Raw genomic sequence first — 17,974 nt, 5'->3', positions numbered from 1 at the left:
ATGGAAATAACACTAAACCTTGCAGATCTAAACTAGAAACACTTCTACTTTGCAGTTGTTTCTGCTAACAACTTTTTTTGACATCTGTTAGTTGTCATGTTCCTAATCCATTCAATATGTTCCCTATAGTTATTATGCAGTGCTAACTTTTTAGCTGGAAGACTATGCAGTGCAAAGTCAACTTGTTTCTAAACAAATATCTTTACAAAAATAAGCTCACAGTTTCATCAAAGAACGGAATTAGTCATTTTGTGTTTTTTTTTTTAAACTAGGAATGCTTTCCATAAAGATACCTTTTATTATAGGAGCATTTATTATGCTCCTATTCTTTTATCGAATCAGTTAATGTTTTGCCTTGGAGTAATGATGAGCTATGAGCACCTAGTTACCTACAGTTATTTGAATCACCCTGTTAATTACTGTTGTTGTTTGTTTTTTTTAATAGTGGCACCGTATTAGGACTTTTTTGGTGTTCTGAAGTTTCACCCATTTTGCAAATAATCAGTCAGATCAAATATCTGTTTTACCAGATATTTTAGCGTTTCTGGATGCAAAATCTGACTTCTAAAATATTTTATTAGCAGATGTTTTCTAGAACCTTTCTCAATTATTTACAGACTGTAATATATTTCAGCGTCATCCATAATGTAAATACCTTGTTCTGTCTCTTTCTGCGTCACCTTTAAAAGGAATTGAAGTATTTTGTAATACCTCTACTAAATTTTTCCATTTCCCTATACTAGTGAGTCTAAGTTGTTTTTTTTTTTCTTGATGTACTCTGTACATCCTAAAATAACAGACATAGCACTGCTAGTGATGGAGCTGTTTCTTCATAGCATTCCTCATAAACTGCTCCTATTTCATAACTTCCAATTTGTATCATTTGCTCTGCATTTGCCTTTAATGTGCTGTGGCTGTGTTTAAGATTGGCTCCATCATATATGCCATTCAACTGACGTATGGTCAAGAAAGGCAATTTAAGGAACGATGAGGTCCTGGGCATTTTTGTGCTCTCTCCTGCCCTGTGCAAGTACAAGCTTCTGAAAAAAAAATAAAATAAAATAAAAAATCTCTGCTTCTGCAGAAAAGCAGAGACCTGTCTGATTCTTGCAGTTGCCTCAGCTGGGTGCACCTAGCCTGGAGATGGGCTTGTGTGGCAGGTGGTAATTCAAAGGAAGATCAGAAATTTGACTTCCTTTAAAATGCTTATATTTAGGTTGGGTCTTTCATCAGTTGCGATGAGGTTAATTTTAAACATGAATACCAACAACTGTTGCATGTTGAACTTACAGTGACATTGTTTATGAACATATATTCTTGTGCCAAGTGCAATTTGACATGTTTATGGATCTTGATTACAGCTGCCGATGGCAAGGATGCCCTATCCAAGTTACAAGGAAATTGTAATCACAAGCAGAACTCAGGTGAAGTGTCTTAAGAAAACTACTTCTAAATATATATAATTGCCAGTGTACTGCAGGTCTTCTTTTGTTACTTTCTAATTTTTTTTTATTTCCTGCTCTTAGGTGCCATAGATGACTTATTAGACCTACAACCTGAAGAAAATGGTATGAAACATTTGTGTATATCTCTTTCATTTGCCTTTCCATTGTAGGTTTCAAGTATAATTTTAATCCTAAATGTTAATTGTTTTCCTAATCTAAAGGGTTCATATGTTTCTGAATGAAATTGTTCAGTTACGGTTTTTAAACAGTGTTAAAAGAAGCTCAACTTCATAAACCTACAGAGGCACTAAAGCTGATGTTAGAATATAAAGTATACCTGACTGGTATGCAAGGGATGATTCAAGGTTATATTGCATTTTCCCCATTAAAGTAAGTTCCACTGTAAACCTACCTTTCCTATAACTTTTCAAAATCTTTTCTTTTTAGTTCTCTTGTTGTACCCCAACCCTTCACTTGGCAATACTTTGTAACCACAAGATTTTATATCAGAAATGGACATATAAGAAACAAATTATTAAATCTTCTTAGAAAACATGTAAGAACAGGTAACATTTTCAGCCACGTAGTTAATTAAATCTGCTGTGCTTTTCTCAAATACCCATGCAAAAGCAGTCTTTAATTCCGGGCTCTACTCCTATTGTTAAACTTCTGTTAGATTAGTGACAGCTCAAGGGGATGTGCTGCACCAAGGGGGCTGTTTTACCATGTAACATATGAAACATCTAGACAAAAAAATTGTATCGAGTTCTCACATGGAGTAAGGATATTGCTCATAGTTTCTTTATTTGCTCTTCACTTCCTTCATCTCAGAAGAATGAGCAAAAGCAATCATAAGAACAACAAAAAGAAAAACCTGTGGCAAGGCAAAAAAACAAGCAAAGAAAAAATCCCTCCATGTGGTTTAGTCAGTCAACCTGAGAGTGTTATTTGGAGTATTTAAGGCACTGCCTTCATGTTGGGTAAGGAACAGTGGATTTGCGAGCACTTTGACTTTGGATTTGCCACAAGCAGTCTCTTGCACTGTGGGGAAATTACATCTTCACTCACGAAGGCAGAAACAGGGAAAGTTTCCTCAGCTACCTGTGCAGATAGCAGTCCTAATCTGTGAACAGATAAGGTAGTGATTACTTCTTTTCTGTGGTTAATAACAAAAAGGTCAGTGTGTGGCCTTTTTCCTCCTGGTTTTCCCCTTAATCATTTGCATTCCTTCTTGGACCTTCTTAGAGCAGATACAGATAATGCATACAATTACTGGTCATACAAGTTTAGCCTTGTCAGTTAGAAGTGTTTTCTTTTTTCTTTTTTTTTTTTTTTTTTAAGTGATATAGCTATGTCAATATGAAAGCAGTTGTGGGACAGCTACATCAGATAAAGATGCTTATGTTAATGTTATGATATCAGCTGTCTACCCTAATTTCACACAATAGCTAGCTTTAGGCTAGTGAATACTGTATTATTTTAATTGCTCCCAAACACACTTTTTTTTGTGTTTCAGAAGGTAGTAGTCTTTATCCTGTATTTCAGACCATGTATCATTGTAAATATTTTTCATTTCTCTTCCTATGAATATTTTCAAATACTAGCAAAATGAGGCATCTTTGCAAAGGAGTGTGAGGATTGTTAGAGGCTTGTTCAAATAAACACAAAATAGAATATAGCGACATTGGTTTTTTCAGTGTTTTACTGGAAGTTTTTGGTTTTTTCGTGGACATTTATAAGATAAGGGGCAGCATGTGAAGGCAAAGAAGGGATCTTGACTGTGAAAATGGGCAATGAAAACAGAGAAACAGGAAAAGAAATAATAGAAGTTTTATGGGTGAGGTGAAAAAGTCCATATCATTCTAGTAATCTAGCAGATACCACATGAGTAATGTCTTGATAAGCAAGACTGGTTTCAAGATAACTTTTATTGCAAACAAGTCGAGCTTACTGCTGTTTACTTGGGGTAGTCTCAACATAAGCATCACCCTGTCCTCCCCTACTCCGTGTGCGTTTTCTCCCCAGGAAAACCAGAAAGACTGCTGAGACATGAAGTGTGTCACTCTTTTCTGGTGGTCACGTGGAGTACAGCAAGATCTAAGCACTCTTCAGATGTAAATCTATATGTTTTGCTTTCTCCCACAGTAATAATGGGACTACTGCAATGGGATAGCCAAATGAAGCACGGTTTTGCTCTGAGCCGTGTTGCTGCAGAACTTCTGTTCCATTATAGTAAACGTAATTTGTGGTTAGGCACACTATTGGTGGTATGTTTCAACAGATCTGTTACTGAGGATGCTCACGTATGAATCTCCTTCCAAGTTCATGAAGGGGCCTAGTGAAAGCAGTTTTGAGATGGTGCTGTCCAGTAGAAATCACAGGTCTTACATGTCTTAGAAATAGTGATTGTCTTTTCCGTATGGAAGGACACACCCCTCTTCCTCACATGATGGAATAGCTACAGGCTTGGGAGAATTATAGGTGCTGGGAGAACATTCACATTCATTGCTATTTATCTGAAGTTTGGAAAGTGCCTGAAAGTTCATGAGAACAAGTTGTTTTATGTGGTTTTAGTTATAGGCTAGTGGGAATATTAGAAGAATTGATTTGTTTGTAAAGTTTCTGTTTCTATTTTTTGGTCCTGTCAGGGAATATAAAATGTAAATTAGAAAGGAGCTGAACCTCAGTGTTAACTTCAGCAATTTAAAAAATCCTTGTAATATGTGTTGGCTTATTTGTTTCTTAGTATGTAGGTGTGTATGTTGACTCATCAGCCTATTTTTAAAACAGTTTTGTACTTTTTTTCTCCTATGACTCAAATTCAGCCATTTCATTACAAATGATTACAGCTTTTATAAGGGAACTTTCCTGAGAAGGTAGTTGTGTTTAAATCAAATGACCTGTTGCTCTGATGGCAGCCACTTTGCTGCTGTCCATCCTTTATCCCAACCCAGAAGGGTTAAAACATCTTTGCAAGCTGTATGCAGCTTGGAGAGCTCAGCTGACCTACCAGAACTTTGGAAAACTGAAGTTGTTTCTGCGCCTTACCACAAGTTTGAAATGAGTGTAATTAAGATAAACTGATCTGGGTTTTAGTAACATAGCATTATCAGCGTTGTTAACCACCATTTTTGTCCTCCACATACTCCCACAATGGAGCTCTAAATGTTTCCAAGTAAAATAACGCTTGGGATTCCTTGATAGTTCTTTCACTCTCCAAACATTTTGTAAGCTAGAGAAAAGGATTGTAATCCTGGTTACAAGCTTCATTTATTTTATGTAACTGTTTAACATTTCTAAAATAAGAAAAAAATGGCTTTTAGGGAATGTCAGCTTAAGATTCCTCTGCTGCAGTTCTGGTACTAGGAAAACTAACAAGGGTAATCAGAAAGAAAGTGGCCGCAGTTACTTCTCAGTGGCCTAAGAAAGAAAAAAAGAGTTACTATAGCATTGAACAGTGTAGAAATCTCACTTTGTGTGGAGTAACCTGTTCTCGTGGGGAAAAAAAAATAAATAACTCAAGCAATGAATAGAAGGTCGTAAAGACTGTCTTAAATATGTTCTCACAAAATTCTAGAATTATCCCCGACTGTTCTTTATTTTCAGTTTGTACCAATCTGATTTTTTTGAGAGGAACTTTATGTGATGCTTCAAAAAGCAACATAAAAGTAGTTTTCTCCAATGCTTTTAAGTATTGGACTATGTATTGGTTTTGGTGGGACATTTAATAGATTTTTAAGTGTATTTGTAGTGTTTTTTAATGGGAAATGAGTCTGAACAGTGAAGTTATCTAAGAGAATCAAGGAATAATTTGTTGCATAAGCTACAGCCCAGCTGTTCAAGAGAATTGGTTCTAAAAAAGAAAACAACAAATATTCACAGAAAAACATCCCATTTCAGTTAATATATAAAAAATAGATTGTGTGTTTTTTAAATGTTCCTTCTACTCTTTGATTGTTTAAAAATTGATTTATCTTTACTCTCTGTTTTGCTCTGAGACAGCATCAAAGGATCAGTTTGTGAGGCCCTTGGAGTCGGAACCTAGTGATAAGGATGACATGGTGTTACTGAATGAGATCCTCAACGCTTCCTCCCTGGATGAGGGGGAATTCAGCAAAGAGTGGACAGCTGTTTTTGGACAGGTTGCGCTTACTGATCTCACCATGGGCTCTTCAGCTGGAGATGAGGAGAACACTTCATCGTCCATGGCATCAACACCATCAGGCTATTTGCCCTCACAGCTGTTAGACCAAAACATGAATGACTTGCAGTCATCTTTACACGGTGAGAGCTCATCTTGGTTTGTTAGATCTTTGTTTCTGCTTTTGGGCTTTAGAGTATGTCTTTTTGCTACTTATAAGTGTGGTGTTGTCTTATATCGTGTCAGAGCTGCAGAAACCCTGAAGTTAAAGTAAGGTGTGGCCTGGAGAAAAATATGTGTATTTGTTTTTCAAGCCCTGCTCACTGAGTGTTGAATGAATTAGTCTAAAGCCTGAAGTACAAATAATTGCCTTGTATATTTTCATTAAACTTTCTGAAATATCCTGTAGGCCTTTGAGACATTTTTTCTGTAATAGACAATATGTTTTGACTAGGTTTTACTGTTTAAATCACAGCTGCTGTGTCTGTTAAGGAGCCAAAGAACCAAAAATGATTACTGTATTTTGTCTGGAAATACTATTTTTAAACAACTTAATGAAAATCAATTGCGTTCTTTCGCTGCCTTATTTTTAATGCATCCAACACTGTTGCAATGTAGGGATATGGGTAAGGTAGAATGGGTTGTGTTTCATCCTAGCAACAGGTGGATTCCTCTCGTAGGCTGCATTTCTGTCTACCACTGCAGGTAACAGCTCCTTTTTTCCACCTTGTTCTGTGCTGTTCATTTTCTTGGGCTTTCTAAGTTGCTGCTGTGGGGAGGGGAAAAAGTGGGAGGGATACTAGGGGAAAACTTCCCTATTGCTTCTGTGGCTTGGGGGAGGGAGGTGGATGGTAATGAGCCAACAGTAACTACCTTCGTCCTCCCCACCATCCTCAGCTGCCAGCTTAGATTTCTCTGTAGGGCATTGCAAGCTAGGGGAGAAGCTTGGCATTTTGGGCCCTGTCCCAACAGTCATTTTCATCTCGTTTGGGGAAGAGCGCTGTAGGGAGACTAGCAGACTGATTTCATCCTGAAGACTACTTCTTGGAACCCATGAAACTCGCGCAGCCACACATGATCTGAAGTGACCTGTGCCATTTTGGCAAAAAATAAGAAAGTTTAAGTTATAATTAATTCAGATACAACTTCCTCCCCCCACCCACCCAAATACAAATACTTGGGTTCACTGACTTCAGTGATTAGATGGGAACTGGGCAAGTGACATTTGCAGTGCTGCGCAATTTTGTGATGATATATAGGAGGATATATATATATATATATATATATATATATATATACAGGATATATATATATAGTGATATATGCATATAGGAGTATGATTAATAGAGCAAAGAGGGACTGGAGAGGATTTGACTCCATAAAATATGAACAGAAAAAAATCACGAGGTTTAGTCATTGCATTGTCAAACTGAACAGTTTCTGACCAGAAGTAGACATGCTATCTACTGAAAGGAGAAAAAAGAGCAATGAGAAACACCTTTTTTTGATATAGAGACATAAACAAATTTTAACCAAATTACTAAAAATAGCAGCTATATTATGAGATTGGATTGTGTTTTGTATTATAGGGCCGGAGGGTAGACCCGGGGAACTATAGGCCTGTTAGTTTGACCTCAGTGCCAGGGAAGCTCATGGAGCAGATTATCTTGAGTGTCATCACACGGCACTTGAAGGGCAACCAGGTGATCAGGCCCAGTCAGCATGGGTTTATGAAAGGTAGGTCCTGCTTGACGAACCTGATCTCCTTCTATGACCAAGTGACGCGCCTGGTGGATGAGCGGAAGGCTGTGGATGTGATCTACCTTGACTTCAGTAAGGCTTTTGACACCGTTTCCCACAACATTCTCCTCAAAAAACTGGCTGCTCGTGGCTTGGACTGGTGTACGCTTCGTTGGGTTAAAAACTGGCTGGATGGCCGGGCCCAAAGAGTTGTGGTGAATGGAGCCAAATTCAGTTGGAGGCCGGTCACTAGTGGAGTCCCCCAGGGCTCAGTGCTGGGGCCGGTCCTCTTTAATATCTTTGTCGATGACCTGGACGAGGGGATCGAGTGCACCCTCGGTAAGTTTGCAGATGACACCAAGTTAGGTGCGTGTGTCGATCTGCTCGAGGGAAGGAAGGCTCTGCAGGAGGATCTGGATAGGCTGGACCGATGGGCTGAGGTCAACTGTATGAAGTTCAACAAGGCCAAGTGCCGGGTCCTGCACCTGGGGCGCAACAACCCCAAGCAGCGCTACAGGCTGGGAGATGAGTGGTTGGAAAGCTGCCTGGCCGAGTAGGACCTGGGAATACTGGTTGATAGGCAGCTGAATATGAGCCAACAGTGTGCTCAGGTGGCCAAGAAGGCCAACAGCATCCTGGCTTGTATAAGAAGCAGTGTGGCCAGCAGGTCTAGGGAGCTGATTGTCCCCCTGTACTCGGCTCTGGTGAGGCCGCACCTCGAGTACTGTGTTCAGTTTTGGGCCCCTCGCTACAAGAAGGACATGGAGGTGCTCGAGAGAGTCCAGAGAAGGGCAACGAAGCTGGTGAGGGGTCTGGAGAACAAGTCTTAGGAGGAGCGGCTGAGGGAACTGGGGTTGTTTAGCCTGGAGAAGAGGAGGCTCAGGGGAGACCTCATCGCTCTCTATAGGTACCTTAAAGGAGGCTGTAGAGAGGTGGGGGTTGGTCTATTCTCCCACGTGCCTGGTGACAGGACAAGGGGGAATGGGCTAAAGTTGCGCCAGGGGAGGTTTAGGTTGGATATTAGGAAGAACTTCTTTACTGAAAGGGTTGTTAGGCATTGGAATGGACTGCCCAGGGAAGTGGTTGAGTCACCATCCCTGGAGGTCTTTAAAAGACGTTTAGATGTAGTCCTTAGTGATGTGGTTTAGTGGAGGTCTTGTTAGTGTTAGGACAGAGGTTGGACTAGATGATCTTGGAGGTCTCGTCCAACCTAGACGATTCTGTGATTCTGTGATTATTATTATAGTTTTTGCATGTTTTTAAATGTAAACATGATTTTGAAGATAAAATATTTTTAAGGTGTAAGTGGCAGACTTGTGTATCCTTTCTGATGTTATCTCTTTTATTTGCATAAGACAGTGACATTGGCTGTGTTTTTGCCACTTCAAAATCAGAAGTCAGATATATGGCATTCAAGAAACACTAGAAATAGAAAATCAGTTCCAGTCAATATAATATCCCAGAATTGTTTTGAATAAGAAAAAATATAAATATGTATTAAAAGAGTAAAATATGTTGATGTTTTCAAATGAATTTCCAAGGTTTTGGCAGAAGATCATAGTAATTGATCTACTGGCATTTGAAAAGTCACGGCTAATCAACTCCATGATTGTATCTGATAATCAGCATGTTCCCAGATGACTCTAATTGCCAAGTGAAATACTTTATTTAAACTAACTTTTACAGAATATTTTTAATTCTTTCCTTTTTTTTAACTGAAAGTGAAATTCTGTCCGTTTGTGTTTCAACTTTAATTTTAAACTGCATTTAATTTCACAGCACTTCTTTCATAATTTGACCTTGCCAGTAAATTTGGGAACAGAGACTATTTTAAAAAAAAAAAAAAAAACTAACTGCAGAGTAAACATATCTAAACATTAAAGTTGAAAAGATCAGAGAATATGACTTATGGATATTTTACTGAGAACCTGTGATACATATTTTACACTGCTGTATTCTTTTTTCCCCTAATTGATAATGCTTAATAATTATTCAGTGTGAGGTGCTGGAGTAGAGCCTAGATGGTGCATGCTTCCTGTGTGAATTTGGCCTTAAGACCATAAAGATTCTTAAAACTCACATGCTTAACTTTAAGCACATTAACTTTTCTATTAACTTCAGTGGGATTACTTACTTATTTTATGTTAAGCACACTCATAAATCTTTGGGGCTTTGTTTTCTCTCTGCCTCAGATCTTAATCTGTAAAACAGGCACAATGCTATGCAGGTTATAAACTGTTACGGTCAGGAATTCCCAGGTCCAAGTTTTCTCTGGCTGTATTTATGGACAGGATCTAGCACAATGGGACTTTGAGTTGCTATGGGACTACCAGGTGCTGTTTTAAAATATGTATAAATATTAGAAACAAAGCATGCTCCCAGCAAATCTTTTATATTCCGCTCCAGATACAGCTTTGTAATTTGGTTGCCTTGCCATTTTATTCAGAGAGCATTGGCTTTCTCTTTCATAATGTATATAGCTCCTTTTACTTACTTACACCACCGAGAATTCCTCTTTATATTACCTACACATGGTCGTGTTCTGGTTGGTAAGAAAATGTGCAGCGCACTGGTTCCATTTCTAAATTTAATTGTGGTAGCTTTTGTGAAGATGCTAGCTGAAAAGTAAGCTGTTTGGTTTCCTTGCTGTCTCAACGATAATCTTTTGTCTAGTCACGTAATGAATCCATCCTGTGAACAGGCAAACCAGAGTAGGCGTAGGGCCAGCAAGAGCTTGCGATTTGATAAAGACTGCAATTTGGTTTTGAAAGGCAAAGCTTTTGTTCTCTGTAACTCACCGTGAGCGGACACTAAAAATAAAATCCATGAAAGTATTTCATAAAAAAGCAGTGGCAATCTTTCCCAAAACCTTCATTACAAAAGCATCAGCTATTTTGTGGAACACTTTGGGCTGGATTCTTTTTTTTTTCCTTGGTTAAGTCCTTTTTGTTTTCTAAGTGGTGCTTAAGCTAGCTGTGTTCTAATGAACAGAGAACTGGAGCACAGCATCGCTCATGGACATGCTGCTTGCCAAGACTCAGGCCAGGGAGTCAAAAGGAAGGCCCCAAAGGAGTTAGGTGCCCTGCAGTGTTTTGCTTTATGGTTTGCCAGTTCCATCAGTGCAAACTCACCTCGGTGAGTCCTCAGGGAGACAGCTCCTGACCTCGCTGAAGGCAGTGGAACTTGCACAGGATGTTTCTGAGCAGCACTCCCATTCACTTATATGAAATTTGGATTTGGCCCTGTTCATTTCAGCCACTCAATTTATCTGTTGCCATCCATGATATATAAAGCACTTTCTTATAATATATCTGGAAAGAAACAAAAGCATTACACTTTTTCTCTAGTTGTTTGTAATCTCCTCTGCTAGTCTTCTCTTGTGTAACACAAGAGAGAAAATGCCTGAAAAAGTATGTCATTCTGAAGTGGTAATGCCATATTTTTGTATTAGTTAATCATAACTAATATTTGAAATATTTGAAAGATTAAACTCTTAAAACCTCATTTTTAGGAGGCACAGGCTGGCTTATAAGCCATTATCACCTTTGCCTAGAACAAACATTTGTGAGCCCTCTGCATCCAGATTTTGAACAAGTTTTTGTTTCCTCTCCTTGGAGATACAGAGGATGTTTGTGGCTTAAAATTCCCTTTCTAAGCTATGTGGTTTTATGGAAACATTCTTCTTGCCCCCTTTTAACAACACTGCTTGGGCTTCGAGCCCTTTAGAGTCAAGGCCAGATCAGAGAGTGAAGGGAATAATCTGTTAGAGGAAGGAAGGGTTCCTGTGACTTAGCAGCTGTTGCAGGAGCTCTCAGGATGCTGGGTACCAATATTTGACAGCAGCCTCAAAAATGGAGAAAGTAAGGGGAGAAAGGAAGAAGAGAGCAGAAAAATGATGTGAGCATGAACTTGTAGACTGAATAAGGAAATGCTAGCTGTATGTACAGATGAATATCTTGTTTCTGATACTGCAGAGTTAGATATAGCAGCTCCCTGTGATGGACAGATAATTGACCAGGCAACACTTAGAGGAGACAAAGTTGAAATAAGAAATAAAAGCTATCTATACAGGCCTGTAATGTAACATTGGTGTTAAAAATGTGACTGTTTGTCCCCTAAATGTGATAAAGCATAAGAATTTAAATCCCTTAAACCAGGGATAAAAATGTGCCATTATTTCCTAATATGTATCCACGTTATGCCATCCCTAGTTCATTTTGTCAGCCTAGAGCATCCAGCTTCAATAACTGTAGTTATCATTACTCTCTTGTGGATATAGAATATGCATGTAGGAACAATAAATTGTGAGTACAGTTTCACTTTTTACCATATAATTGCTCTCTCCCTGCTGAGAAGATTCTTACAAATGAAGGATAACTAAAAAATATTCAATTAAAACCTAGTTTTAAGTTAACTGTAAACAGTGCATCTAGAATTAAATTCTTCAGGGTATTTTGCAACAAATGAACTTTTTCAGAATTAATCATTTTAAAATTAATTTAAAAACAAGGCTCACAAAATACTTGTTTTCTGGAACAGTTGGAATGAAAGTCTTTGGAACTGTAAAAGTAAAGGAATGAGGAAAAAATGTTTAGTATGTATGATATTTTTGCTCAAATGTAACTGATATTCTTTGCTCTACAGCTATGCTTGACTTGATTACTGTACTGGCATTTCTGTGAACAAGTATTAGCTGTGATTGGATAAAAGAATTGAGGGGAAAAAAAGTCTTTGTTTAGACATATTAAAGGTTTGAGAAGAGTACAGTTACTTGGATCTGGAGATGAAGAAACCACTCCACAGCTATTCTGTTCTGTTGTCTGCAGAATCTGACTGTTGATTTCTCGTGTATGAGGAAAGATACAAATGGCCATAACCAAAACAGAATGCTCTGCTCCATCACCTGGTGTGAGCTCTGTGCTGCTAGACAGTGGGGTGGCAGAGTTGACAAAGTAATTCTTAACACTAATGCTGCTATATTATTGAATTCTAGGATGGGCGGCTAACAGTGGGAGCCCTCCATCTATACCACAGCCAGCACAGAAACCAAACAGCCTGAATGTGAATGCTAACAAGACGCCGATGAAAGGTGGTAAGTCATTTAGTTCTTCAGTTATTTAGCTTTTCCTGTTTAGCTGTGACTCATGCATCTTTCTAGCCTTCCCACCTAATCTACCATAATAAAACTTATTTTTGTAGTAGTTACATATCAAGAGTCTTCTGCTTACTGACAAATTACTCTTTCGGTGTCAGTTATACATATAATACGTGTGTATCTGTGTATTGTTTGTAGGCTTCAATGCTGGTAATCTGTCAGAAGAGTAGTGTGCTATATATATAACAAGGGAGCTGAAACAACAGTTTCTTCTACTCCTGTGAGTCATACAGAGTAGCATCTGCATGCACTTAGTCTAAGCTAAACACTGTTTTGAAGCTCTGGGAAGACTCTGTGGCTAAAATACAGGCTACTGATAAGGCAGAAGAGCCCTGATTACAGATTTTGTTGATAACACGCATCATATCAGTAGTCAAATGAAGCAATTCACTTGTAGCAAGTGAGCCAAGAGTCCTGTCATCAACTGATACCAAGCCCCACTATTTTGACTAGTGTTTTTTGGGTAGGCAAACGAGGAGCACATTGCATCCTTACTGCTAGTTTGCAGTATATTTTCTGCATTCATATTCAAACAAAAGCTACATGAAAGGTGTTCAGTGCAGAAGGAAGGAGCAATGTGTATTCCTTCCCCTGCCTCCTGGGATTAAAAGACTGACTAATTTCAGCCCAGTAGAAAAAGATGGTTAAGATGTTTTGGGAGCTCTTTTGGGAATGAGTAAGATGTCACAGCCACAATAGGTTCACCAGAAAAAGGAACAGCCTTCAGCTACTTCAAAATCTGTGTTTGTGAAGGTGACGTATCTTCTAGCCTTGCAGACACGAAGATGGAAATCATGCCAAATGGAGCCTATTCTGTCTGTGAATTCCTCATAGCACAAAGGGTGCTTTCATTTAGCATGCAACGTTATCTTTCTGAGTAGAATAGCACATCTCCACATCTTATTTCTCCATGAATATAACGTGTGTTAAGCATGAGATCACAAAAAAAGAAAGTGGTGATGTAGCTTCTTTATAGCAGCCAAACTCACCTCCTCTTTAATTTGAAAATCTGCCCTTTTGGAACAATCAGGTTCCAAAGGAAGCAGGAAGGTAGGAGACCTCTGCAACATCTATATGTCAATACAGACACAATAGATGCAATAGTCCAACTGTTGCTGGTATTCAACATATTCCTGGTTCACTTTGTTTTTTTAAATATAAATCAAAAAATATACCCTAATACCAGAAGCCATACTTGGGACATGACTAATGACATTGTATGGTCATATACAGGGGGAAGAGGACAGTCACATGAACTGGATTTAGGTTAAGAAATGCAGGCCTGTAAGATGGTAAGGTAAAGTGGAGTTTGCTTAGCTTTTGGTTTTTCACAGGCCTGCAGGTGCACACACAAGTAAAATACCTTTCACTAAACAAAGCTAGACAGAGAGAGATTGTTTCTATTTTTAATTAAAGTGTTCCTGTACTTATCATGGCAGGAGGTATATAAAGCGCACAGGCAGCCAGATGTAAAACATTCATTCTTACTAAAGTTCGATATTCTGTTAAAGGTGGTGTTTTAAAATGTAATCACTCATTCTGATTTTCTTGTCAGAAGTGCCCTTAGTAATAAATTAAACAACAGCATGGCGTTTGTTTGACCTCAGTCAAACTTTCAGTCACTTTTGTTTTAAAATAGCTGACAAGCAAGAATTCCAAGTTTGTACTTTTCCTTTTTCTTTTTTTTTTCTTTTTCCAGAACCTACAAGGAATCCTAAAGACTTGACTGCCTGGTTCAGTCTCTTTGCTGACCTCGACCCGTTATCCAATCCTGATGCTGTTGGGAAAACTGATAAAGAACATGAATTGCTTAATGCATGAGTCAGCTGCCTATGGTAACTCACATTCTTCCATTCATCAATGCTATTTTTGGGTTTTAAAAAAACTAAATGAAAACTAGTATGCTGTTGTGAAACTATGAAGTATGTGCCATGATAACAAAACTAAAGGGAATAAATCCCCTTTTATATACGTACAGTTATTTGCTCTTGTTTTGTATAAAGACTTAGCATTTATTTTCTACGTGGATTTACAAAAATGAGGTTAAGAATTAGGGCAGATTTCTTGCCAAATTAGATTATCTGCTGAAACACTGTCTTTGCCTGAGGTGATGCAGAGCTAACGCTGGAGTGAAATACAAATTGCAAACCTATTTTTTTATAATGTTTCTTGAGTAAATTAAAAAATACATATATCATGTAACTAAGGAGGCTGCATGAGTCAAACATCTATCACATCTATAATATATATATATTACTGTTATGTTAAGATGTCAACTGAATTTGTTTTGCTAGTACTCACAGTGAAAAATCTGTGCTGGAGCTAATTATAAGAAATACATTTGGGTCTATGCAGCCATGGAAATTGTGCCCTTTCTGATTTAAATTATTAGACAAACTGTACTACCTAAACAGAAGTATTGCCCAAAAGGCTTATTTTCTGACTTTTTTTTCCATTGCACCAACAGAATTTGCACCTGTTTGCAGAAGTTTCTTGCAACTGATGATTTACCATGCCTTCAAAACATGTTTCTGTTCAGAGTGTTTTTCATCAAGTTTATTTCTGAAGCATGTGTTATTTTGAGCTTGTTGTGACATTAACTCTTTAATAAAATGATTTTGACAAAAAAATATCTTTTATTCCCCCTGGAATGTTGGTGTGCTGTTGAATTGGTACGTAACAAGCATCTGAAGATAACATATAACTAGTTTTTAGAGAGCACCTAATAATTCATATCATTAGCTCACACTGTTTCTGAATAGTGATGCAGTAGGACAGTAAGAAAAGCTGAACTTGATGGTCTCTCTTTGCCTCCCTTCTCTCCTTTTACAGTGAAGGAAGGTGAAAAGGATGGCAGCAGCCACAATATCACAAGTTCTGCATGTTTGCTATGTGTACCGTATAGGACCTGCTTTGCAATTTATTATATTTAGCCCTTTTTAATTCAATTTATTTTCCTTTTACATTGATGAAGTTTTTCATCCCCAGTTAATTTGTGTGCCCAGTTAGTTAATCCATTTCTCATGGTCTATTAGATAACTACGTACCTGCATTGTAAGCCTCAAAATAACTTTGTAAATATAGAAGTTATCTGAACCGGCCTGCTTCTCAAGCACAGCAGAACATCACCTAGTGGCTGCACTGAGCAGTATTAATGTGTGTTTGATATGTTCTAGCTAAAAAGCTACATGCTACTTAGTGGACGGGTAAGCTGGACTGACTGGGATCCACCTGACTGAACCCTCAGCAAGTTTAATCACCTCTGTACAAATCTGTAATGTTCAAAATCCTTCTTAAGGTGCCACATAGCTGGAAAGTCTCAAGGTACTTCCATTTTTGCCAGAGATGTTCTTCAGCTGTTTAGCAGTGTATTATACTGGATAATGGACAGCCTGGTCTTCTCTTTAGGGAGTACCCAGCCCACTGATCCCCAACAGTAAGGCCATTCTGTCGTGTGGCAATTAAGACATGGAAGCTGATACAGACATGGATACCTAACTGTTTGCAAAGCTCACTGTTTCCTGCTGTCTGGTAGTGGCAGCTCCTTGCTCTAAAAGTTGTCACCTGTGAAGTCTCTCCTGAGATGCGTAACTTCCTTGAGCATTAGGGCTGTAGCCTGAGGTCCTGACTTTGAGCTGCTGTCTCTGGCATTAAGGAAGGCATCTGCAAAGAAGATTAACTGGGAAACACCTAACACTTATGCTGAGGTGCATTTACACTTATCCTGTGTTTTGAGTGCAAACTAGTACTCATGTTTGCCTGAAATCCTCTTCATCTCAAACAGTAATTATCTGCAACACCAAAAATGTTAGCAGCTCTAGGAATAGACAGGCTGCTGGCATTTTCAGCCCAGCTTGCTTACCACTGAAATCATCAAACAGATTCTTGCAACGTTAAGCAAGTCTGTGGTTACTAAACTTGTTTTAGATTATGTTTGTCTCAATACTTGTTAAAACACTTCTTGACGATCTATTCTAGCATTTTTAATGGCTAAAGCAGTTCTGATAAAAGCAAAGGTGAGGCTAAAATATGGCCTATATTCAAAATAGCTAACTGTACTTTAAGTTAGAATTAAGACTCAGAAAATGTTTGTGTTTGTTTTTTTGGTCACAGATTCTAGACTTTCAGGATATTTAAAACAAACAAACAAAACCCTCCTGTCTTGATTTGGAAAATTAAGGACATTGCACAAGTTTCAGCTAAATGTGTTGTGAATCCTTGTCATGTTTTTAGGTAGAAAAATAGCTGAATAATCATCCTTTTTACACAAGAGAAACCACAGCTGAAGGTTTTTTACCCCAAGCTGCAATACTGATTGGTTCATATTATGCATTTTCTTGTAATATGTGATTTTTTTAAATTAAAGTTAGCTTTGAATTTTGTGCTTTCTGCCTATGCATTTTTTCACATTTTTAAATTAAAAAAGAAGCCAGAGGTTTTTAATACGATTAAATTTGCTTAAAGAAAAGCAATTGAAATCCCCATGTACAATGCATTACTATCATGATCATTATTTAAGTAGAAAACTAGAGCAAGAAAAGAAACACCCTGCAAATAGCTATTTTTTTAGGCAAAAAAAATCTTAATTGCAGTTACAAACAATACTTTCTTAATCAGAGAGAAGTGTATGGCATACACTTCTCTGTGCAGTCTGGGCTGCAGAGTAACTCCAAGCCACAGTGCCATTGTTATAGGATTTTCTGTGATGTGTGTGCAAGCTCAGCAGTAATTGGGACAACAGGGTAGTTAATCATCCTGGTAAAATTACAGATTGATTGTTCTACACACATAATGTTCATCTTGATTTAATATGCTTCATTCCAATTGCATATTCTTGTTTAGTAGTGGATTGTCTTAAAATAAAAACAGCTGCAGAACCCCTATGGCAGATGAAAACAGTGGTAATTGATTAACTGTCTTTATCAGGAAGTTTATTAAAGTTGATGTAATTGACTTTGGTGAGTCTAGGATTGTACAAATCTAAGAACAGCCACTTCAGGAGAATTGGACTGTGCACCTTGGGAAGTTGAATAGCTTATGGAGTAAGTAACTTTTCTGACCTCCTTAAGTGATCAGAGTTCACTTCCAACATAGTAATATGATGCAGCTTGTTCCTTTCTATTCTTTCCATATACAACATTGCATGGGCATGAAATTGATGTACTTACTTTGAAGCAGGACCACCTGGTCATGAAAACTCCAAGATCTGAGCCTGGAAGGGCTCAGTAGAGCAGTAGATTGACGTGAGGACATAGCGCGCAGGCACTGTCATGCTTCAAGCTGAGTTTTCCCAGGGCCTCTGCCATCTACCATCAGCCCCTGCTAGGGATACTGGATGAGAAAAGTACAGTGCTGAATGGGGGTTGTACTGTCCCTGGTTGCTGCTGAGAGCATCCTTTTCCCAAGTACGCAGGGTGAGATAGCCTCAGAGAAGAGGAAGAAGAGATGGACGGTCCTGTCTTCTCTCTGTGCAGTTGCCACAATTACTCAGAG

At 38.3% G+C, this 17,974-nt stretch overlaps 1 protein-coding gene across 5 annotated transcripts in view; it reads left to right on the top strand.

The window, feature by feature from the left end:
• The window catches only part of ICA1 (islet cell autoantigen 1), a 73,866-nt gene extending 58,755 nt beyond the window's left edge, over positions 1–15,111 (top strand). For all 5 annotated transcript variants that reach the window (XM_040549787.1, XM_040549783.1, XM_040549785.1 and 2 more), the window contains 6 exons: positions 1,362–1,424; positions 1,527–1,568; positions 5,448–5,729; positions 12,320–12,418; positions 14,181–14,316; positions 14,949–15,111. In XM_040549787.1, the coding sequence (XP_040405721.1) occupies positions 1,362–1,424; positions 1,527–1,568; positions 5,448–5,729; positions 12,320–12,418; positions 14,181–14,302 (608 nt within the window). In that variant the 3' untranslated portion in view covers positions 14,303–14,316; positions 14,949–15,111. The remainder of the gene's footprint in view (positions 1–1,361; positions 1,425–1,526; positions 1,569–5,447; positions 5,730–12,319; positions 12,419–14,180; positions 14,317–14,948) is intronic.
• Positions 15,112–17,974: the final 2,863 nt, after the last annotated feature.

Source organism: Cygnus olor, chromosome 2 (genome assembly GCF_009769625.2).
Source record: "Cygnus olor isolate bCygOlo1 chromosome 2, bCygOlo1.pri.v2, whole genome shotgun sequence".
NCBI lineage: Eukaryota > Metazoa > Chordata > Aves > Anseriformes > Anatidae > Cygnus > Cygnus olor.
This window is presented reverse-complemented; position numbering and strand designations above follow the sequence as displayed.